We start from the raw sequence: 25,698 nt of genomic DNA, 5'->3' as shown, positions 1-25,698 counted from the left end.
CTCGATGGACTGGATGGCATAATTCTGCTCCCATGACTTACGGTCTTATTAAGCAATATTGACGGCACTTGAAACTCATTCCATTTTTTTTATTATAAAGGGTTTGTTGCAACTTGTCACAACAGTTGTTCCTCCTGCTCAAAGGCACGGGATTTAACTTTTGACAAACATGATCAGGCAGGTCCACCTTAGGTAGCCAGCAAAGGGAAGGATATTGTTGGGAAGTCACTCAATTATGCAGCTAGTTATGTTATCGGTAGCATCCTTGAATACTCACTGTGGCTTGGAGATCATCTGTTTTGATAATGAGGTCATCCAGCCTCTCTCCTCTGTCCAGAACCTTTTCAATATTATGTGTCATGATCCCCTTTACATCATTCACCTGAGACTGCAGGTTCGATAATTTGACGGGGCTTGAGTCCACATTGTAGCTGGCCTGAAATGAAAAGACAACCTTTTTAAAAAATCCTGTACATTTTTTTTTAAAAAGCCCTGAAGGCAGTTCTCAGGTAAAGTTCCAAAGCCATCAATGTTGATTGACAAGTTGATATGTTTCAGAGAAAGTTGCATGCATGTAAAGTCCTGAAATGTTGATGAACAGGTTCAAAAATAATAGGCATCCGTTAGTCTCATGAGACCATGGATTTGCGCCTTGGAGGGTTTCCAGGGCACAGGCCTGGGCAAGGTTGTATGGAAGACCGGCAGTTGCCCATGCTGCAAGTCTCCCCTCTCCACGCCACTGATGTTGTCCAAGGGGAGGGCACTAGGGCCGATACAGCTTGGCACCAGTGTCGTCGCAGAGCAATGTGCGGTTAGGTGCCTTGCTCAAGGACACAACACGCTGCCTCAGCTGAGGATCGAACTAGCGACCTTCAGATCACTAGCCCGAGTCCTTAACCACTTGGCCACGCGCCAACACACAAAAATAATGACACCTCACATTATAACAGTAAGACCCATGGGCAAGGGCAATACTTGACGAGATCTGAACAAATTTTCTTCTGTAGTCTTGGATTTGAGGATTTTATTGGAGGTTCTGAGAAGTGCTTGGAATGGAAGGACTGGTTCTTCAATGATTGTACAAGTAGAGGAGGGTATGGTGTGGGGAGTTTGGGCATCCGTGGTGAAAATGAGCCGGATGGAACCAGAAGGCCTGCAGACTGCCGAAGTAGATGGAAGGCATCAGACACACCCATAGAGAATAGTGATGAGGTGGGAAGAAGTAATTTTCCAGGCTGAAATGATCATTCTACAAGAGCAGACTTGTCTGTGGATCCTGGGGAGAAGTTTAGGGTTGTGGGACCATGAAGCTGGAGGATCTTCAGCGGAAATGAGGCAAACGTCTGGTGTTCAGTAGTGATGTCACAGACGATAGGGTTGTAAATCAACATCCACGAGGAAGAGGTCAGTTCACTGAATAAAAACAGGACCACCATTTGATGCTAATATTCAGGCTGGTCCTTTGTGAACAGAGCACTGCTACTTCAGAGGTGGGTAGCGAGAGTGGATAAATTGAGATGGTTAGTTTCGTACTGGAGGACGGGAGAAGGATTCCAGCTGGGACAGAGACTTAAAGGTGGGAGATATGGCTCTCAAACTGGATTGGAGCTTTCTAGCCAGGGAAATGAAAGTAAAGGCATTAGGAGAACTCGAGACCTTGATGATTTACACTGTTTCAACAAAGGCCATCATAAGATCAAGCAACAATCTCTCATCACCCAGTAGGGAGAGTGCAGTCCCCGGGGATCAATCACTTCAGATAACCAGACATCGCAGTTTATATCTGATCTGGCCAGTTCTGATAAAATGTCATCTGGGTATAATGTAACTCGGATTCTCTCTCTGAAAATGGTGACTAACCTGGGGCAATTTCCAGGATTCATATTAATAATGTCAGAGAAGGATGTCCAGTTTCCTGTTTATTTCTAAGAACCCCAGACTAATTTCTCCTATCAGGTACCTACATTAAGAGTAATTTGCACGGGCTAATGAACGAACTAGTCAGCACACCTTTGGGATCAGGGAGGGAGCTTACACAATCACAAGGAGGATGTGAAAACATCATGCAGACGGAATCCAATGTCAGGTTTGACCCCCGGTTGCAGGAGGTGTGAGAGAAAGGCACCAACGACTCACCAGACTGCTACAAACTTTATATCAGATTCCCAGTATACAGGGTGTCCAAGCTTTATATCACAGCATTACAGCATTTTTTATTTTTGTATTTACGTTTCTGATATTCCTCTCTCTCCTTTTCCTTTATTCAGTTGTTCTTGGTCTCCACGTAAACACACTCCCCTTCTTCCCTCCACCCTAAAAACACTCCACTTCTTCCCTCCACCCTAAACACACACTCCCCTTCTTCCGTCCACCTAAACACACTCCCCTTCTTCACTCCACACTAAACACACACCCCTTCTTTCCACCACCTAAACACACACTCCCCTTCTTCCCATCCACCCTAAACACACTCCGCTTCTTCCCTCCACCCGAAACACACACTCCCCTTCTTTCCTCCAGCGTAAATACACACTCCCCTTCTTCACTCCACACAAAACACACACACCCCTTTATCCCTCCATCCTAAACACACACTCCCCTTCTTCCCATCCACCCTAAACACACTCCGCTTCTTCCCTCCACCCTAAACACACACTCCCCTTCTTCCCTCCACCCTAAACCCACACTCCCCTTCTTCCCTCCATCCTAAACACACACTCCCCTTCTTGTCTCCACCCTAACCGCACACTCCCCTTCTTCCCTCCACCCTAAACACACACTCCCCTTCTTACCTCCACCCTAAACCCACACTCCCCTTCTTCCCTCCATGCTAAACACACATTCCCCTTCTTCCCTGCATCCTAAAGCCACACTCCCCTTCTTCCCTCCACGCTAAAACACACTCGCCTTCTTCCCTCCATCCAAAACACACACTCCCCTTTTTCCCTCCATGCTAAACACACACTCCCCTTCTTCCCTCCACCCTAAACACACACTCCCCTTCTTTTCTCCACCATAAACACACACTCCCCTTCTTCCCTCCACCCTAAACACACTCCCCTTTTTCCCTCCACCCTAAAAAAACACTCCCTTTCTTCGCTCCACCCTAAACACACACTCCCTTTCTTCGCTCCACCCTAAACACACACTCGCTTTCTTCCCTCCCCCCTAAACACACCCTGCGCTTCTTCCCTCCTCGGTAAGCACACACTCCCCTTCGTCACTCCACCCTAACCACACTCCCCTTCTTCCCTCCACGCTAAACACCACTCCCCTTCTTCCCTCGACGCTAACCAAACACTCCCCTTCTTCCCTCCACCCTAAACACACTCCCCTTCTTCCTTCCACCCTAAACACACTCCCCTTCTTCCCTCAAACCTATACACACAGTCCCCTTCTTTCCTCCACACTAAACACACCCTCCCTTTCATCCCTCCACCTAAACACACACTCCCCTTCTTCCCTCAACCCTAAACACCCACTCCCCTTTTTCCCTCGACCTGAAAAACACACTCCCCTTCTTCCCTCCACCCTAAACACAAACTCCCATTCTTCCCTACATTCTAAGCACACACTCCCCTTCTTCCCTCCATCCTAAACACACACTCAGCTTCTTCCCTCCACCCGAAACACACACTCCCCTTCTTTCCTCCAGCGTAAATACACACTCCCCTTCTTCACTCCACACAAAACACACACACCCCTTTATCCCTCCATCCTAAACACACACTCTCCTTCCTCCCTCCACCCGAAACACACACTCCCGTTCTTCCCTCCACGCTAAACACACACTCCCCTTCTTCCCTCCACCCTAAACAAACACTCCCCTTCTTCCCTCTACCCTAAACACAAACTCCCATTCTTCCCTACATTCTAAGCACACACTCCCCTTCTTCCCTCCATCCTAAACACACACTCCGCTTCTTCCCTCCACCCGAAACACACACTCCCCTTCTTTCCTCCAGCGTAAATACACACTCCCCTTCTTCACTCCACACAAAACACACACTCCCATTTATCCCTCCACCCTAAACACACACTCTCCTTCTTCCCTCCACCCGAAACACACACTCCCCTTCTTCCCTCCACGCTAAACACACACTCCCCTTCTTCCCTCCACCCTAAACACACACCCCTTCTTCTTTCCACCCAAAACACACTCCCCTTCTTCCCTCCAACCAATACACACACTCCACTTCTCCTCTCCACACTAAACACACACTCCCCTTCTTCCCTCCACCCGAAACACACTCCCCTACTTCCCTCCACGCTAAACACTCACACCCCTTCTTACCTCCACCCTAAACACACACTCTCCTTCTTCCCTCCACCCTAAACACACACTCCGCTTCTTCCCTCCAAGCTAAACACACACTCCCCTTCTTCCCGCCACCCTAAACACACACCCCTTCTTCTTTCCACCCAAAACACACTCCCCTTCTTCCCTCCAACCAATACACACACTCCCCTTCTTCTCTCCACACTAAACACACACTCCCCTTCTTCCCTCCACCCGAAACACTCACTCCCCTTCTTCCCTCCACTCTAAACACACACTCCCCTTCTTACCTCCACCCTTAACCCACATTCCCCTTCTTCCCTCCACCTTAAACACACACTCCCCTGCTTCCCTCCACCGAAACACACACACCTTCTTCCCTCCACTCTAAACACACACTCCCCTTCTTCCCTCCATGCTAAACACACACTCCCCTTCTTCCCTCCACCCTAAACACACTCCCCTACTTCCGTCCACAATAAACACACACTCCCCTTCTTGCCTCCACTCTAAACACACACTCCCCTGCTTCCCTCCACCGAAACACACACCCCTTCTTCCCTCCACCCGAAACACACACTCCCCTTCCGCTCTCCATGCTAAACACACACTCCCCTTCTTCCCTGCATCCTAAAGCCACACTCCCCTTCTTCCCTCCACCCTAAAACACACTCGTCTTCTTCCTTCCATCCAAAACACACACGCCTTCTTCCTTCCATGCTAAACACACACTACCCTTCTTCCCCCACCCTACGCACTCTCCCCTTCTGCCTTCCACCCTAAACACACACTCCCCTTCTTCACTCCACCCTAAACACACACTCCCCCTCTTCCCTCCACCCTAAACACACACTCCCCTTCTTCCCTCCACCCTAAACACACACACCCCTTCTTCACTACACTCTAAACACACTCCCCTTCTTCCCTCCACGCTAAACACCACTCGCCTTCTCCCCTCCACGCTAAACACATACTCCCCTTCTTCCCTCCAACCTATACACACACTCCCCTTCTTCCCTCCACCCTAAACACACACTCCCCTTCTTTTCTCCAGCGTAAATACACACTCCCCTTCTTCACTCCACACAAAACACACAGACCCCTTTATTCCTACACCCTAAACACACACTCTCCTTCTTCCTGCCACTCTAAACACACTCGCCTTCTTCTCTCCACCCTAAACACACACTCCCCTTCTTCACTCCATCCTAAACACACTCCCCTTCTTCCCTCCACCAAAAGACACACTCCTCTTCTTCCCTCCACTCTAAACACACTCCCCTTATTCCCTCCACCAAAACACACACTCCCCTTCTTCCCTCCTCCCTAAACACACACTCCCCTTCTTCCCTCCACCCTAAACACACAATCCCCTTTTTCCCTCCAGCCTAAACACACTCCCCTCCTTCCCTCCACCGTAAACACACACTCCCTTTCTTCACTCCACCCTAAACACACACTCCTCTTCTTCACTCCATATTAAACATACTCCCCTTCTTCCCTCCACCCTAAACACACACTCCCCTTCTTACCTACACCCTAAACACACTCCCCTTCTTCCATCCACACTAAACACACACTCCCCTTCTTTCCTCCAGCTAAACACACACTCCCCTTTTTCCCTCTACCCTAAACACACACTTGCCTTCTTCCCTCCACCCTAAACACACACTTCACTTCTTCCCTCAATTCTAAAAACACACACTCCGCTTCTTACCTCTACCCTAAACCCACACTCCCCTTCTTCCCTCCACCCTAAACACTCACTCCCCTTCTTCCCTCCACCGAAACACACACTCCCCTTCTTCCCTCCACCCTAAACACACACTCCCCTTCTTCCCTCCACCCTAAACACACTCCCCTTCTTCCCTCCACCAAAACACACACTCCCCTTCTTCCCTCCACCCTAAACACACACTCCCCTTCTTCCCTCCACCCTAAAACACACTCCTCTTCTTCACTCCACCTTAAACACACACTCCGCTTCATCCCTCCACCCTAAACACACACTCCCCTTCTTCCCTCCACCTAAACACACTCCCCTTCTTTCCTCCACCTGTACACACACACATCCCTTCATCCTTCCACTCTAAGCACACACAGCCCTTTTTCCCTCCACCCTAAACACACTCCCCTTCTTCCCTCCACCCTAAACACACACTCCCCTTCTTCCCTCCACCCTAAACACACACTCCCCTTCTTCCCTCCACCCTAAACACACTCCCCTTCTTCCCTCCACCCTAAACACACACTCCCCTTCTTCCCTCCACCCTAAACACACACTCCCCTTCTTCCCTCCACCCTAAACACACACTCCCCTTCTTCCCTCCACACTAAACACACACTCCCCTTCTTCCCTCCACCCTAAACACACACTCCCCTTCTTCCCTCCACCCTAAACACACACTCCCCTTCTTCCCTCCACCCTAAACACACACTCCCCTTCTTCCCTCCACCCTAAACACACACTCCCCTTCTTCCCTCCACCCTAAACACACTCCCCTTCTTCCCTCCACCTAAACACACACTCCCCTTCTTCCCTCCATCCTAAACACACACTCCCCTTCTTCCCTCCAACCTATACACACACTCCCCTTCTTCCCTCCACCCTAAACACACACTCCCCTTCTTCCCTCCATGCTAAACACACACTCCCCTTCTTCCCTCCATCCTAAAGCCACACTCCCCTTCTTCCCTCCACCCTAAACACACACTCCCCTTCTTCCCTCCACCATAAACACACACTCCCCTTCTTCCCTCCACCCTAAACACACACTCCCCTTCTTCCCTCCACCCTAAACACACACTCCCCTTCTTCCCTCCACCATAAACACACACTCCCCTTCTTCCCTCCACACTAAACACACACTCCCCTTCTTCCCTCCACCTAAAGACACACTCCCCTTCTTCCCTCCACCCTAAAAACACTCCCCTTCTTCCCTCCACCCTAAACACACACTCCCCCTCTTCCCTCCACCCTAAACACACACTCCCCTTCTTCCCTCCACCCTAAACACACACACCCTTTCTTCACTACACTCTAAACACACTCCCCTTCTTCCCTCCACGCTAAACACCACTCGCCTTCTCCCCTCCACGCTAAACACATACTCCCCTTCTTCCCTCCAACCTATACACACACTCCCCTTCTTCCCTCCACCCTAAACACACACTCCCCTTCTTTTCTCCAGCGTAAATACACACTCCCCTTCTTCACTCCACACAAAACACACACACCCCTTTATTCCTCCACCCTAAACACACACTCTCCTTCTTCCTGCCACCCTAAACACACTCGCCTTCTTCTCTCCACCCTAAACACACACTCCCCTTCTTCACTCCATCCTAAACACACTCCCCTTCTTCCCTCCACCAAAAGACACACTCCTCTTCTTCCCTCCACTCTAAACACACTCCCCTTATTCCCTCCACCAAAACACACACTCCCCTTCTTCCCTCCTCCCTAAACACACACTCCCCTTCTTCCCTCCACCCTAAACACACAATCCCCTTTTTCCCTCCAGCCTAAACACACTCCCCTCCTTCCCTCCACCGTAAACACACACTCCCTTTCTTCACTCCACCCTAAACACACACTCCTCTTCTTCACTCCATATTAAACATACTCCCCTTCTTCCCTCCACCCTAAACACACACTCCTCTTCTTACCTACACCCTAAATACACTCCCCTTCTTCCATCCACACTAAACACACACTCCCCTTCTTTCCTCCAGCTAAACACACACTCCCCTTTTTCCCTCTACCCTAAACACACACTTGCCTTCTTCCCTCCACCCTAAACACACACTTCACTTCTTCCCTCAATTCTAAAAACACACACTCCGCTTCTTACCTCTACCTTAAACCCACACTCCCCCTCTTCCCTCCACCCTAAACACACACACCCCTTCATCCCTCCACCCTAAACACACACTCCCCTTCTTCCCTCCACCCTAAACACACACTCCCCTGCTTCCCTCCACCCGAAACACACACCCCTTCTTCCCTCCACTCTAAACACACACTCCCCTTCTTCCCTCCATGCTAAACACACACTCCCCTTCTTCCCTCCACCCTAAAACACACTCGTCTTCTTCCTTCCATCCAGAACACACACGCCTTCTTCCCTCCATGCTAAACACACACTCCCCTTCTTCCCCCACCCTAAGCACTCTCCCCTTCTGCCTTCCACCCTAAACACACACTCCCCCTCTTCCCTCCACCCTAAACACACACTCCCCTTCTTCCCCCCACCCTAAGCACACACAGCCCTTTTTCCCTCTACCCTAAACACACTCCCCTTCTTCCCTCCACCCTAAACACACACTCCCCTTCTTCCCTCCACCCTAAACACACACTCCCCTTCTACCCTCCACCATAAACACACTCTCCTTCTTCCCTCCACCCTAAACACACACTCCCCTTCTTCCCTCCACCCTAAACACACACTCCCCTTCTTCCCTCCACCATAAACACACACTCCCCTTCTTCCCTCCACACTAAACACACACTCCCCTGCTTCCCTCCACCTAAAGACACACTCCCCTTCTTCCCTCCACCCTAAAAACACTCCACTTCTTCCCTCCACCCTAAACACACACTCCCCTTCTTCCCTCCACCCTAAACCCACTCCCCTTCTTCCCTCCACCTAAACACACACTCCCCTTCTTCCCTCCACCCTAACACACACTCCCCTTCTTCCCTCCACCCTAAACACACACTCCCCTTCTTACCTCCACCCTAAACCCACACTCCCCTTCTTCCCTCCATGCTAAACACACATTCCCCTTCTTTCCTGCATCCTAAAGCCACACTCCCCTTCTTCCCTCCACCCTAAACACACACTCCCCTTCTACCCTCCACCATAAACACACACTCTCCATCTTCCCTCTACCCTAAACACACACTCCCCTTCTTCCCTCCACCCTAAACACACACTCCCCTTCTTCCCTCCACCATAAACACACACTCCCCTTCTTCCCTCCACACTAAACACACACTCCCCTGCTTCCCTCCACCTAAAGACACACTCCCCTTCTTCCCTCCACCCTAAAAACACTCCACTTCTTCCCTCCACCCTAAACACACACTCCCCCTCTTCCCTCCACCCTAAACACACACTCCCCTTCTTCCCTCCACCCTAAACACACACACCCCTTCTTCACTACACTCTAAACACACTCCCCTTCTTCCCTCCACGCTAAACACCACTCGCCTTCTCCCCTCCACGCTAAACACATACTCCCCTTCTTCCCTCCAACCTATACACACACTCCCCTTCTTCCCTCCACCCTAAACACACACTCCCCTTCTTTTCTCCAGCGTAAATACACACTCCCCTTCTTCACTCCACACAAAACACACAGACCCCTTTATTCCTCCACCCTAAACACACACTCCCCTTCTTCCCTCCACCCTAAAAACACTCCACTTCTTCCCTCCACCCTAAACACACACTCCCCTTCTTCCCTCCACACTAAACACACTCCCCTTCTTTCCTCCACCTAAACACACACTCTCCTTCTTCCCATCCACCCTAAACACACTCCGCTTCTTCCCTCCACCCTAAACCCACTCCCCTTCTTCCCTCCACCTAAACTCACTCCCCCACTTCCCTCCATCCTAAACACACACTCCCCTTCTTGTCTCCACCCTAAACACACACTCCCCTTCTTACCTCCACCCTAAACCCACACTCCCCTTCTTCCCTCCATGCTAAACACACATTCCCCTTCTTTCCTGCATCCTAAAGCCACACTCCCCTTCTTCCCTCCACCCTAAAACACACTCGCCTTCTTCCCTCCATCCAAAACACACAGTCCCCTTTTTCCCTCCATGCTAAACACAGACTACCCTTCTTCCCCCACCCTAAGCACTCTCCCCTTCTCCTTCCACCATAAACACACACTCCCCTTCTTCCCTCCACCCTAAACACACACTCCCCTTTCTCCCTCCACCCTAAACACACTCCCCTTCTTCCCTCCACCCTAAACACACTCCCCTTTTTCCCTCCACCCTAAAAAAACACTCCCTTTCTTTGCTCCACCCTAAACACACACACCCTTTCTTCGCTCCACCCTAAACACACACTCGCTTTCTTCCCTCCCCCGTAAACACACCCTGCGCTTCTTCCCTCCACGGTAAGCACACACTCCCCTTCGTCACTCCACCCTAACCACACTCCCCTTCTTCCCTCCACGCTAAACACCACTCCCCTTCTTCCCTCGACGCTAACCAAACACTCCCCTTCTTCCCTCCACCCTAAACACACTCCCCTTCTTCCTTCCACCCTAAACACACTCCCCTTCTTCCCTCAAACCTATACACACAGTCCCCTTCTTTCCTCCACACTAAACACACACTCCCTTTCATCTCTCCACCTAAACACACACTCCCCTTCTTCCCTCAACCCTAAACACCCACTCCCCTTTTTCCCTCAAACTGAAAAACACACTCCCCTTCTTCCCTCTACCCTAAACACAAACTCCCATTCTTCGCTACATTCTAAGCACACACTCCCCTTCTTCCCTCCATCCTAAACACACACACCGCTTCTTCCCTCCACCCGAAACACACACTCCCCTTCTTTCCTCCAGCGTAAATACACACTCCCCTTCTTCACTCCACACAAAACACACACTCCCATTTATCCCTCCACCCTAAACACACACTCTCCTTCTTCCCTCCACCCGAAACACACACTCCCTTTCATCCCTCCACGCTAAACACACACTCCCCTTCTTCCCTCCACCCTAAACACACACTCCCATTTATCCCTCCACCCTAAACACACACTCTCCTTCTTCCCTCCACCCGAAACACACACTCCCATTCTTCCCTCCACGCTAAACACACACTCCCCTTCTTCCCTCCACCCTAAACACACACCCCTTCTTCCCTCCACCCGAAACACACACTCCCATTCTTCCCTCCACGCTAAACACACACTCCCCTTCTTCTTTCCACCCAAAACACACTCCCCTTCTTCCCTCCAACCAATACACACACTCCACTTCTCCTCTCCACACTAAACACACACTCCCCTTCTTCCCTCCACCCGAAACACACTCCCCTACTTCCCTCCACGCTAAACACTCACACCCCTTCTTACCTCCACCCTAAACACACACTCTCCTTCTTCCCTCCACCCTAAACACACACTCCGCTTCTTCCCTCCAAGCTAAACACACACTCCCCTTCTTCCCGCCACCCTAAACACACACCCCTTCTTCTTTCCACCCAAAACACACTCCCCTTCTTCCCTCCAACCAATACACACACTCCCCTTCTTCTCTCCACACTAAACACACACTCCCCTTCTTCCCTCCACCCGAAACACACACACCTTCTTCCCTCCACTCTAAACACACACTCCCCTTCTTCACTCCACCCTAAACACACTCCCCTTCTTCACTCCACCCTAAAAACACTCCACTTCTTCCCTCCACCCTAAACACACACTCCCCTTCTTCCCTCGACGCTAACCAAACACTCCCCTTCTTCCCTCCACCCTAAACACACTCCCCTTCTTCCTTCCACCCTAAACACACTCCCCTTCTTCCCTCAAACCTATACACACAGTCCCCTTCTTTCCTCCACACTAAACACACACTCCGTTTCATCTCTCCACCTAAACACACACTCCCCTTCTTCCCTCAACCCTAAACACCCACTCCCCTTTTTCCCTCAAACTGAAAAACACACTCCCCTTCTTCCCTCTACCCTAAACACAAACTCCCATTCTTCCCTACATTCTAAGCACACACTCCCCTTCTTCCCTCCATCCTAAACACACACTCCGCTTCTTTCCTCCACCCGAAACACACACTCCCCTTCTTTCCTCCAGCGTAAATACACACTCCCCTTCTTCACTCCACACAAAACACACACTCCCATTTATCCCTCCACCCTAAACACACACTCTCCTTCTTCCCTCCACCCGAAACATACACTCCCCTTCTTCCCTCCACGCTAAACACACACTCCCCTTCTTCCCTCCACCCTAAACACACACCCCTTCTTCTTTCCACCCAAAACACACTCCCCTTCTTCCCTCCAACCAATACACACACTCCACTTCTCCTCTCAACACTAAACACACACTCCCCTTCTTCCCTCCACCCGAAACACACTCCCCTACTTCCCTCCACGCTAAACACTCACACCCCTTCTTACCTCCACCCTAAACACACACTCCCCTTCTTCCCTCCACCCTAAACACCACACTCCACTAAACACACACTCCCCTTCTTCCCTCCACCTAAACTTAAACACACTCTCCTTCTTCCCTCCACCCTAAACAAACACTCGCTTTCTTCGCTCCACCCAAAACACACACTCCCCTGCTTCCCTCCACCGAAACACACACCCCTTCTTCCCTCCACACTAAACACACACTCCCCTTCTTCCCTCCATGCTAAACACACACTCCCCTTCTTCCCTCCACCCTAAACACACTCCCCTACTTCCGTCCACAATAAACACACACTCCCCTTCTTGCCTCCACTCTAAACACACACTCCCCTGCTTCCCTCCACCGAAACACACACCCCTTCTTCCCTCCACCCGAAACACACACTCCCCTTCCGCTCTCCATGCTAAACACACACTCCCCTTCTTCCCTGCATCCTAAAGCCACACTCCCCTTCTTCCCTCCACCCTAAAACACACTCGTCTTCTTCCTTCCATCCAAAACACACACGCCTTCTTCCCTCCATGCTAAACACACACTACCCTTCTTCCCCCACCCTACGCACTCTCCCCTTCTGCCTTCCACCCTAAACACACACTCCCCTTCTTCACTCCACCCTAAACACACACTCCCCCTCTTCCCTCCACCCTAAACACACACTCCCCTTCTTCCCTCCACCCTAAACACACACACCCCTTCTTCACTCCACCCTAAACACACTCCCCTTCTTCCCTCCACGCTAAACACCACTCCCCTTCTCCCCTCCACGCTAAACACATACTCCCCTTCTTCCCTCCAACCTATACACACACTCCCCTTCTTCCCTCCACCCTAAACACACTCCCCTTTTTCCCTCCACCCTAAAAAAACACTCCCTTTCTTTGCTCCACCCTAAACACACACTCCCTTTCTTCGCTCCACCCTAAACACACACTCGCTTTCTTTCCTCCCCCGTAAACACACCCTCCTCTTCTTCCCTCCACTCTAAACACACACCCCTTATTCCCTCCACCAAAACACACACTCCCCTTCTTCCCTCCTCCCTAAACACACACTCCTCTTCTTCACTCCATATTAAACATACTCCCCTTCTTCCCTCCACCCTAAACACACACTCCCCTTCTTACCTCCACCCTAAACACACTCCCCTTCTTCCATCCACACTAACCACACACTCCCCTTCTTTCCTCCAGCTAAACACACACTCCCCTTTTTCCCTCTACCCTAAACACACACTCCCCTTCTTTCCTCCACCCTAAACACACAATACCCTTTTTCCCTCCAGCCTAAACACACTCCCCTTCTTCCCTCCACCCAAAACACACACTCCCCTTCTTCACTCCACACTAAACACACACTCCTCTTCTTCACTCCATATTAAACATACTCCCCTTCTTCCCTCCACCCTAAACACACACTCCCCTTCTTACCTACACCCTAAACACACTCCCCTTCTTCCATCCACACTAAACACACACTCCCCTTCTTTCCTCCAGCTAAACACACACTCCCCTTTTTCCCTCTACCCTAAACACACACTTGCCTTCTTCCCTCCACCCTAAACACACACTTCACTTCTTCCCTCAATTCTAAAAACACACACTCCGCTTCTTACCTCTACCCTAAACCCACACTCCCCTTCTTCCCTCCACCCTAAACACTCACTCCCCTTCTTCCCTCCACCTAAACACACACTCCTCTTCCTCCCACCACCTAAACACACTCCACTTCTGCCCTCCACCCTAAACACACTCCCCTTATTCCCTCCACCAAAACACACACTCACCTTCTTCCCTCCACCCTAAACACACACTCCTCTTCCCTCCACCCTAAATACACACTCCTCTTCTTCACTCCACCTTAAACACACACTCCGCTTCATCCCTCCACCCTAAACACACACTCCCCTTCTTCCCTCCACCTAAACACACTCCCCTTCTTTCCTCCACCTGTACACACACACATCCCTTCATCCTTCCACTCTAAAGACACACTTCCCTTCTTCCCTCCACCCTAAACACACACTCCCCTTTTTCCCTCCACCCTAAACACACTCCCCTTCTTCCGTCCACCGAAACTCACTCCCCCTCTTCCCTCCATCCTAAACACACACTCCCCTTCTTCCTGCCACCCTAAACACACACCCCTTCTTCTTTCCACCCAAAACACACTCCCCTTCTTCCCTCCACACTAAACACACACTCCGCTTCTTCCCTCCACCCGAAACACACTCCCCAACTTCCCTCCACCCTAAACACTAACTCCCCTTCTTGCCTCCACCCTAAACACACAATACCCTTTTTCCCTCCAGCCTAAACACACAATACCCTTTTTCCCTCCAGCCTAAACACACTCCCCTCCTTCCCTCCACCGTAAACACACACTCCCTTTCTTCACTCCACACTAAACACACACTCCTCTTCTTCACTCCATATTAAACATACTCCCCTTCTTCCCTCCACCCTAAACACACACTCCCCTTCTTACCTACACCCTAAACACACTCCCCTTCTTCCATCCACACTAAACACACACTCCCCTTCTTTCCTCCAGCTAAACACACACTCCCCTTTTTCCCTCTACCCTAAACACACACTTGCCTTCTTCCCTCCACCCTAAACACACACTTCACTTCTTCCCTCAATTCTAAAAACACACACTCCGCTTCTTACCTCTACCCTAAACCCACACTCCCCTTCTTCCCTCCACCCTAAACACTCACTCCCCTTCTTCCCTCCACCTAAACACACACTCCTCTTCCTCCCACCACCTAAACACACTCCACTTCTTCCCTCCACCCTAAACACACTCCCCTTATTCCCTCCACCAAAACACACACTCACCTTCTTCCCTCCACCCTAAACACACACTCACCTTCTTCCCTCCACCCTAAATACACACTCCTCTTCTTCACTCCACCTTAAACACACACTCCGCTTCATCCCTCCACCCTAAACACACACTCCCCTTCTTCCCTCCACCTAAACACACTCCCCTTCTTTCCTCCACCTGTACACACACACATCCCTTCATCCTTCCACTCTAAAGACACACTTCCCTTCTTCCCTCCACCCTAAACACACACTCCCCTTTTTCCCTCCACCCTAAACACACTCCCCTTCTTCCGTCCACCGAAACTCACTCCCCCTCTTCCCTCCATCCTAAACACACACTCCCCTTCTTCCCGCCACACTAAACACACACCCCTTCTTCTTTCCACCCAAAACACACTCCCCTTCTTCCCTCCACACTAAACACACACTCCGCTTCTTCCCTCCACCCGAAACACACTCCCCAACTTCCCTCCACCCTAAACACTAACTCCCCTTCTTGCCTCCACTCTAAACACACACTCCCCTTCTTACCTCCACCCTAAACCCACATTCCCCTTCTTCCCTCCACCTTAAACACACTCCCCTTCTTCCCTCCACCCTAAACAAACACTCGCTTTCTTCGCTCCACCCTAAACACACACTCCCCTGCTTCCCTCCACCGAAACACACACCCCTTCTTCCGTCCACACTAAACACACACTCCCCTTCTTCCCTCCATGCTAAACACACACTCCCCTTCTTCCCTCCACCGAAAACACACTCCCCTACTTCCGTCCACCATAAACACATACTCCCCTTCTTGCCTCCACTCTAAACACACACTCCCCTGCTTCCCTCCACCGAAACACACACCCCTTCTTCCCTCCACCCGAAACACACACTCCCCTTCCGCTCTCCATGCTAAACACACACTCCCCTTCTTCCCTGCATCCTAAAGCCACACTCCCCTTCTTCCCTCCACCCTAAAACACACTCGTCTTCTTCCTTCCATCCAAAACACACACGCCTTCTTCCCTCCATGCTAAACACACACTACCCTTCTTCCCCCACCCTACGAACTCACCCTTCTGCCTTCCACCCTAAACACACACTCCCCCTCTTCCCTCCACCCTAAACACACACTCCCCTTCTTCCCTCCACCCTAAACACACACACCACTTCTTCACTCCACTCTAAACACACTCCCCTTCGCCCCTCCACGCTAAACACATACTCCCCTTCTTCCCTCCAACCTATACACACACTCCCCTTCTTTCCTCCAGCGTAAATACACACTCCCCTTCTTCACTCCACACAAAACACACACACCCCTTTATTCCTCCACCCTAAACACACACTCTCCTTCTTCCTGCCACCCTAAACACACTAGCCTTCTTCTCTCAACCCTAAACACACACTCCCCTTCTTCACACCATGTTAAACACACTCCCCTTCTTCCCTCCACCAAAAGACACACTCCTCTTCTTCCCTCCACTCTAAACACACACCCCTTATTCCCTCCACCAAAACACACACTCCCCTTCTTCCCTCCTCCCTAAACACACACTCCTCTTCTTCACTCCATATTAAACATACTCCCCTTCTTCCCTCCACCCTAAACACACACTCCCCTTCTTACCTCCACCCTAAACACACTCCCCTTCTTCCATCCACACTAAACACACACTCCCCTTCTTTCCTCCAGCTAAACACACACTCCCCTTTTTCCCTCTACCCTAAACACACACTCCCCTTCTTACCTCCACCCTAAACACACTCCCCTTCTTTCTTCCACAATAAACACACACTCCCCTTCTTGCCTCCACTCTAAACACACACTCCCCTGCTTCCCTCCACCGAAACACACACCCCTTCTTCCCTCCACCCGAAACACACACTCCCCTTCCGCTCTCCATGCTAAACACACACTCCCCTTCTTCCCTGCATCCTAAAGCCACACTCCCCTTCTTCCCTCCACCCTAAAACACACTCGTCTTCTTCCTTCCATGCAAAACACACACGCCTTCTTCCTTCCATGCTAAACACACACTACCCTTCTTCCCCACCCTACGCACTCTCCCCTTCTGCCTTCCACCCTAAACACACACTCCCCTTCTTCACTCCACCCTAAACACACACTCCCCCTCTTCCCTCCACCCTAAACACACACTCCCCTTCTTCCCTCCACCCTAAACACACACACCCCTTCTTCACTACACTCTAAACACACTCCCCTTCTTCCCTCCACGCTAAACACCACTCGCCTTCTCCCCTCCACGCTAAACACATACTCCCCTTCTTCCCTCCAACCTATACACACACTCCCCTTCTTCCCTCCACCCTAAACACACACTCCCCTTCTTTTCTCCAGCGTAAATACACACTCCCCTTCTTCACTCCACACAAAACACACAGACCCCTTTATTCCTCCACCCTAAACACACACTCTCCTTCTTCCTGCCACCCTAAACACACTCGCCTTCTTCACTCCACCCTAAACACACACTCCCCTTCTTCACTCCATCCTAAAACACACTCCCCTTCTTCCCTCCACCAAAAGACACACTACTGTTCTTCCCTCCACTCGAAACACACTCCCCTTATTCCCTCCACCAAAACACACACTCCCCTTCTTCCCTCCTCCCTAAACACACACTCCCCTTCATTCCTCCACCCTAAACACACAATCCCCTTTTTCCCTCCAGCCTAAACACACTCCCCTCCTTCCCTCCACCGTAAACACACACTCCCTTTCTTCACTCCACACTAAACACACACTCCTCTTCTTCACTCCATATTAAACATACTCCCCTTCTTCCCTCCACCCTAAACACACACTCCCCTTCTTACCTACACCCTAAACACACTCCCCTTCTTCCATCCACACTAAACACACACTCCCCTTCTTTCCTCCAGCTAAACACACACTCCCCTTTTTCCCTCTACCCTAAACACACACTTGCCTTCTTCCCTCCACCCTAAACACACACTTCACTTCTTCCCTCAATTCTAAAAACACACACTCCGCTTCTTACCTCTACCCTAAACCCACACTCCCCTTCTTCCCTCCACCCTAAACACACACTCCCCTTCTTCACTCCACCCTAAACACACACTCCCCCTCTTCCCTCCACCCTAAACACACACTCCCCTTCTTCCCTCCACCCTAAACACACACACCACTTCTTCACTCCACTCTAAACACACTCCCCTTCTCCACTCCACGCTAAACACATACTCCCCTTCTTCCCTCCAACCTATACACACACTCCCCTTCTTTCCTCCAGCGTAAATACACACTCCCCTTCTTCACTCCACACAAAACACACACACCCCTTTATTCCTCCACTCTAAACACACACTCTCCTTCTTCCTGCCACCCTAAACACACTCGCCTTCTTCTCTCCACCCTAAACACACACTCCCCTTCTTCACACCATCTTAAACACACTCCCCTTCTTCCCTCCACCAAAAGACACACTCCTCTTCTTCCCTCCACTCTAAACACACACCCCTTATTCCCTCCACCAAAACACACACTCCCTTTCTTCACTCCACACTAAACACACACTCCTCTTCTTCACTCCATATTAAACATACTCCCCTTCTTCCCTCCACCCTAAACACACACTCCCCTTCTTACCTACACCCTAAACACACTCCCCTTCTTCCATCCACACTAAACACACACTCCCCTTCTTTCCTCCAGCTAAACACACACTCCCCTTTTTCCCTCTACCCTAAACACACACTTGCCTTCTTCCCTCCACCCTAAACACACACTTCACTTCTTCCCTCAATTCTAAAAACACACACTCCGCTTCTTACCTCTACCCTAAACCCACACTCCCCTTCTTCCCTCCACCCTAAACACACACTCCCCTTCTTCACTCCACCCTAAACACACACTCCCCTTCTTCCCTCCACCCTAAACACACACTCCCCTTCTTCCCTCCACCTAAACACACTCCCCTTCTTTCCTCCACCTGTACACACACACATCCCTTCATCCTTCCACCCTAAAGACACACTCCCCTTCTTCCCTCCACCCTAAACACACACTCCCCTTTTTCCCTCCACCCTAAACACACTCCCCTTCTTCCGTCCACCGAAACTCACTCCCCCTCTTCCCTCCATCCTAAACACACACTCTCCTTCTTCCTGCCACCCTAAACACACACCCCTTCTTCTTTCCACCCAAAACACACTCCCCTTCTTCCCTCCACACTAAACACACACTCCGCTTCTTCCCTCCACCCGAAACACACTCCCCAACTTCCCTCCACCCTAAACACTAACTCCCCTTCTTGCCTCCACTCTAAACACACACTCCCCTTCATACCTCCACCCTAAACCCACATTCCCCTTCTTCCCTCCACCTTAAACACACTCCCCTTCTTCCCTCCACCCTAAACAAACACTCGCTTTCTTCGCTCCACCCTAAACACACACTCCCCTGCTTCCCTCCACCGAAACACACACCCCTTCTTCCGTCCACACGAAACACACACTCCCCTTCTTCCCTCCATGCTAAACACACACTCCCCTTCTTCCCTCCACCGAAAACAAACTCCCCTACTTCCGTCCACCATAAACACATACTCCCCTTCTTGCCTCCACTCTAAACACACACTCCCCTGCTTCCCTCCACCGAAACACACACCCCTTCTTACCTCCACCCGAAACACACACTCCCCTTCCACTCTCCATGCTAAACACACACTCCCCTTCTTCCCTGCATCCTAAAGCCACACTCCCCTTCTTCCCTCCACCCTAAAACACACTCGTCTTCTTCCTTCCATCCAAAACACACACGCCTTCTTCCCTCCATGCTAAACACACACTACCCTTCTTCCCCCACCCTACGAACTCACCCTTCTGCCTTCCACCCTAAACACACACTCCCCTTCTTCCCTCCACCCTAAACACACACTCCCCTTCTTCCCTCCACCCTAAACACACACACCACTTCTTCACTCCACTCTAAACACACTCCCCTTCTCCCCTCCACGCTAAACACATACTCCCCTTCTTCCCTCCAACCTATACACACACTCCCCTTCTTTCCTCCAGCGTAAATACACACTCCCCTTCTTCACTCCACACAAAACACACACACCCCTTTATTCCTCCACCCTAAACACACACTCTCCTTCTTCCTGCCACCCTAAACACACTAGCCTTCTTCTCTCAACCCTAAACACACACTCCCCTTCTTCACACCATGTTAAACACACTCCCCTTCTTCCCTCCACCAAAAGACACACTCCTCTTCTTCCCTCCACTCTAAACACACACCCCTTATTCCCTCCACCAAAACACACACTCCCCTTCTTCCCTCCTCCCTAAACACACACTCCTCTTCTTCACTCCATATTAAACATACTCCCCTTCTTCCCTCCACCCTAAACACACACTCCCCTTCTTACCTCCACCCTAAACACACTCCCCTTCTTCCATCCACACTAAACACACACTCCCCTTCTTTCCTCCAGCTAAACACACACACCCCTTTTTCCCTCTACCCTAAACACACACTCCCCTTCTTACCTCCACCCTAAACACACTCCCCTTCTTCCATCCACACTAAACACACACTCCCCTTCTTCCCTCCACTCTAAACACACACTCCCCTGCTTCCCTCCACCGAAACACACACCCCTTCTTCCCTCCACCCGAAACACACACTCCCCTTCCGCTCTCCATGCTAAACACACACTCCCCTTCTTCCCTGCATCCTAAAGCCACACTCCCCTTCTTCCCTCCACCCTAAAACACACTCGTCTTCTTCCTTCCATCCAAAACACACACGCCTTCTTCCCTCCATGCTAAACACACACTACCCTTCTTCCCCCACCCTACGCACTCTCCCCTTCTGCCTTCCACCCTAAACACACACTCCCCTTCTTCACTCCACCCTAAACACACACTCCCCCTCTTCCCTCCACCCTAAACACACACACCCCTTCTTCCCTCCACCCTAAACACACACACCCCTTCTTCACTACACTCTAAACACACTCCCCTTCTTCCCTCCACGCTAAACACCACTCGCCTTCTCCCCTCCACGCTAAACACATACTCCCCTTCTTCCCTCCAACCTATACACACACTCCCCTTCTTCCCTCCACCCTAAACACACACTCCCCTTCTTTTCTCCAGCGTAAATACACACTCCCCTTCTTCACTCAACACAAAACACACAGACCCCTTTATTCCTCCACCCTAAACACACACTCTCCTTCTTCCTGCCACCCTAAACACACTCGCCTTCTTCTCTCCACCCTAAACACACACTCCCCTTCTTCACTCCATCCTAAACACACTCCCCTTCTTCCCTCCACCAAAAGACACACTACTGTTCTTCCCTCCACTCGAAACACACTCCCCTTATTCCCTCCACCAAAACACACACTCCCCTTCTTCCCTCCTCCCTAAACACACACTCCCCTTCTTTCCTCCACCCTAAACACACAATCCCCTTTTTCCGTCCAGCCTAAACACACTCCCCTCCTTCCCTCCACCGTAAACACACACTCCCTTTCTTCACTCCACACTAAACACACACTCCTCTTCTTCACTCCATATTAAACATACTCCCCTTCTTCCCTCCACCCTAAACACACACTCCCCTTCTTACCTACACCCTAAACACACTCCCCTTCTTCCATCCACACTAAACACACACTCCCCTTCTTTCCTCCAGCTAAACACACACTCCCCTTTTTCCCTCTACCCTAAACACACACTTGCCTTCTTCCCTCCACCCTAAACACACACTTCACTTCTTCCCTCAATTCTAAAAACACACACTCCGCTTCTTACCTCTACCCTAAACCCACACTCCCCTTCTTCCCTCCACCCTAAACACACACTCCCCTTCTTCACTCCACCCTAAACACACACTCCCCCTATTCCCTCCACCCTAAACACACACTCCCCTTCTTCCCTCCACCCTAAACACACACACCACTTCTTCACTCCACTCTAAACACACTCCCCTTCTCCCCTCCACGCTAAACACATACTCCCCTTCTTCCCTCCAACCTATACACACACTCCCCTTCTTTCCTCCAGCGTAAATACACACTCCCCTTCTTCACTCCACACAAAACACACACACCCCTTTATTCCTCCACTCTAAACACACACTCTCCTTCTTCCTGCCACCCTAAACACACTCGCCTTCTTCTCTCCACCCTAAACACACACTCCCCTTCTTCACACCATCTTAAACACACTCCCCTTCTTCCCTCCACCAAAAGACACACTCCTCTTCTTCCCTCCACTCTAAACACACACCCCTTATTCCCTCCACCAAAACACACACTCCCTTTCTTCACTCCACACTAAACACACACTCCTCTTCTTCACTCCATATTAAACATACTCCCCTTCTTCCCTCCACCCTAAACACACACTCCCCTTCTTACCTACACCCTAAACACACTCCCCTTCTTCCATCCACACTAAACACACACTCCCCTTCTTTCCTCCAGCTAAACACACACTCCCCTTTTTCCCTCTACCCTAAACACACACTTGCCTTCTTCCCTCCACCCTAAACACACACTTCACTTCTTCCCTCAATTCTAAAAACACACACTCCGCTTCTTACCTCTACCCTAAACCCACACTCCCCTTCTTCCCTCCACCCTAAACACACACTCCCCTTCTTCACTCCACCCTAAACACACACTCCCCCTCTTCCCTCCACCCTAAACACACACTCTCCTTCTTCCCTCCACCCTAAACACACACACCACTTCTTCACTCCACTCTAAACACACTCCCCTTCTCCCCTCCACGCTAAACACATACTCCCCTTCTTCCCTCCAACCTATACACACACTCCCCTTCTTTCCTCCAGCGTAAATACACACTCCCCTTCTTCACTCCACACAAAACACACACACCCCTTTATTCCTCCACTCTAAACACACACTCTCCTTCTTCCTGCCACCCTAAACACACTCGCCTTCTTCTCTCCACCCTAAACACACACTCCCCTTCTTCACACCATCTTAAACACACTCCCCTTCTTCCCTCCACCAAAAGACACACTCCTCTTCTTCCCTCCACTCTAAACACACACCCCTTATTCCCTCCACCAAAACACACACTCCCCTTCTTCCCTCCTCCCTAAACACACACTCCTCTTCTTCACTCCATATTAAACATACTCCCCTTCTTCCCTCCACCCTAAACAAACACTCCCCTTCTTACCTCCACCCTAAACACACTCCCCTTCTTCCATCCACACTAAACACACACTCCCCTTCTTTCCTCCAGCTAAACACACACTCCCCTTTTTCCCTCTACCCTAAACACACACTTGCCTTCTTCCCTCCACCCTAAGCACACACTTCACTGCTTCCCTCAATTCTAAAAACACACACTCCCCTTCTTACCTCCACCCTAAACACACTCCACTTCTTCCCTCCACCCTAAACACACTCCCCTTATTCCCTCCACCAAAACACACACTCACCTTCTTCCCTCCACCCTAAACACAAACTCCCCTTCTTCCCTCCACCCTAAACACACACACCACTTCTTCACTCCACTCTAAACACACTCCCCTTCTCCCCTCCACGCTAAACACATACTCCCCTTCTTCCCTCCAACCTATACACACACTCCCCTTCTTTCCTCCAGCGTAAATACACACTCCCCTTCTTCCCTCCACCCTAAAACACACTCGTCTTCTTCCTTCCATCCAAAACACACACGCCTTCTTCCCTCCATGCTAAACACACACTACCCTTCTTCCCCCACCCTACGAACTCACCCTTCTGCCTTCCACCCTAAACACACACTCCCCCTCTTCCCTCCACCCTAAACACACACTCCCCTTCTTCCCTCCACCCTAAACACACACACCACTTCTTCACTCCACTCTAAACACACTCCCCTTCTCCCCTCCCCGCTAAACACATACTCCCCTTCTTCCCTCCAACCTATACACACACTCCCCTTCTTTCCTCCAGCGTAAATACACACTCCCCTTCTTCACTCCACACAAAACACACACACCCCTTTATTCCTCCACCCTAAACACACACTCTCCTTCTTCCTGCCACCCTAAACACACTCGCCTTCTTCTCTCAACCCTAAACACACACTCCCCTTCTTCACACCATGTTAAACACACTCCCCTTCTTCCCTCCACCAAAAGACACACTCCTCTTCTTCCCTCCACTCTAAACACACACCCCTTATTCCCTCCACCAAAACACACACTCCCCTTCTTCCCTCCTCCCTAAACACACACTCCTCTTCTTCACTCCATATAAAACATACTCCCCTTCTTCCCTCCACCCTAAACACACACTCCCCTTCTTACCTCCACCCTAAACACACTCCCCTTCTTCCATCCACACTAAACACACACTCCCCTTCTTTCCTCCAGCTAAACACACACTCCCCTTTTTCCCTCTACCCTAAACACACACTCCCCTTCTTACCTCCACCCTAAACACACTCCCCTTCTTCCATCCACACTAAACACACACTCCCCTTCTTCCCTCCACTCTAAACACACACTCCCCTGCTTCCCTCCACCGAAACACACACCCCTTCTTCCCTCCACCCGAAACACACACTCCCCTTCCGCTCTCCATGCTAAACACACACTCCCCTTCTTCCCTGCATCCTAAAGCCACACTCCCCTTCTTCCCTCCACCCTAAAACACACTCGTCTTCTTCCTTCCATCCAAAACACACACGCCTTCTTCCCTCCATGCTAAACACACACTACCCTTCTTCCCCCACCCTACGCACTCTCCCCTTCTGCCTTCCACCCTAAACACACACTCCCCTTCTTCACTCCACCCTAAACACACACTCCCCCTCTTCCCTCCACCCTAAACACACACACCCCTTCTTCCCTCCACCCTAAACACACACACCCCTTCTTCACTACACTCTAAACACACTCCCCTTCTTCCCTCCACGCTAAACACCACTCGCCTTCTCCCCTCCACGCTAAACACATACTCCCCTTCTTCCCTCCAACCTATACACACACTCCCCTTCTTCCCTCCACCCTAAACACACACTCCCCTTCTTTTCTCCAGCGTAAATACACACTCCCCTTCTTCACTCAACACAAAACACACAGACCCCTTTATTCCTCCACCCTAAACACACACTCTCCTTCTTCCTGCCACCCTAAACACACTCGCCTTCTTCTCTCCACCCTAAACACACACTCCCCTTCTTCACTCCATCCTAAACACACTCCCCTTCTTCCCTCCACCAAAAGACACACTACTGTTCTTCCCTCCACTCGAAACACACTCCCCTTATTCCCTCCACCAAAACACACACTCCCCTTCTTCCCTCCTCCCTGAACACACACTCCCCTTCTTTCCTCCACCCTAAACACACAATCCCCTTTTTCCCTCCAGCC

The 25,698-nt window shown here is 50.9% G+C and overlaps 1 protein-coding gene across 1 annotated transcript in view; it reads right to left on the bottom strand.

Moving 5' to 3' along the window:
* si:ch73-234b20.5 (uncharacterized protein LOC449923 homolog) overlaps window positions 1–25,698 on the bottom strand; it is a 147,566-nt gene that overhangs the window by 5,383 nt on the left and 116,485 nt on the right. The window contains exon 2 of the mRNA XM_063043441.1: window positions 278–436. Coding sequence (XP_062899511.1) covers window positions 278–436 — 159 coding nt within the window. The remainder of the gene's footprint in view (window positions 1–277; window positions 437–25,698) is intronic.

This window comes from Mobula hypostoma, chromosome 3, assembly GCF_963921235.1.
Source record: "Mobula hypostoma chromosome 3, sMobHyp1.1, whole genome shotgun sequence".
Taxonomy (NCBI): domain Eukaryota; kingdom Metazoa; phylum Chordata; class Chondrichthyes; order Myliobatiformes; family Myliobatidae; genus Mobula; species Mobula hypostoma.
This window is presented reverse-complemented; position numbering and strand designations above follow the sequence as displayed.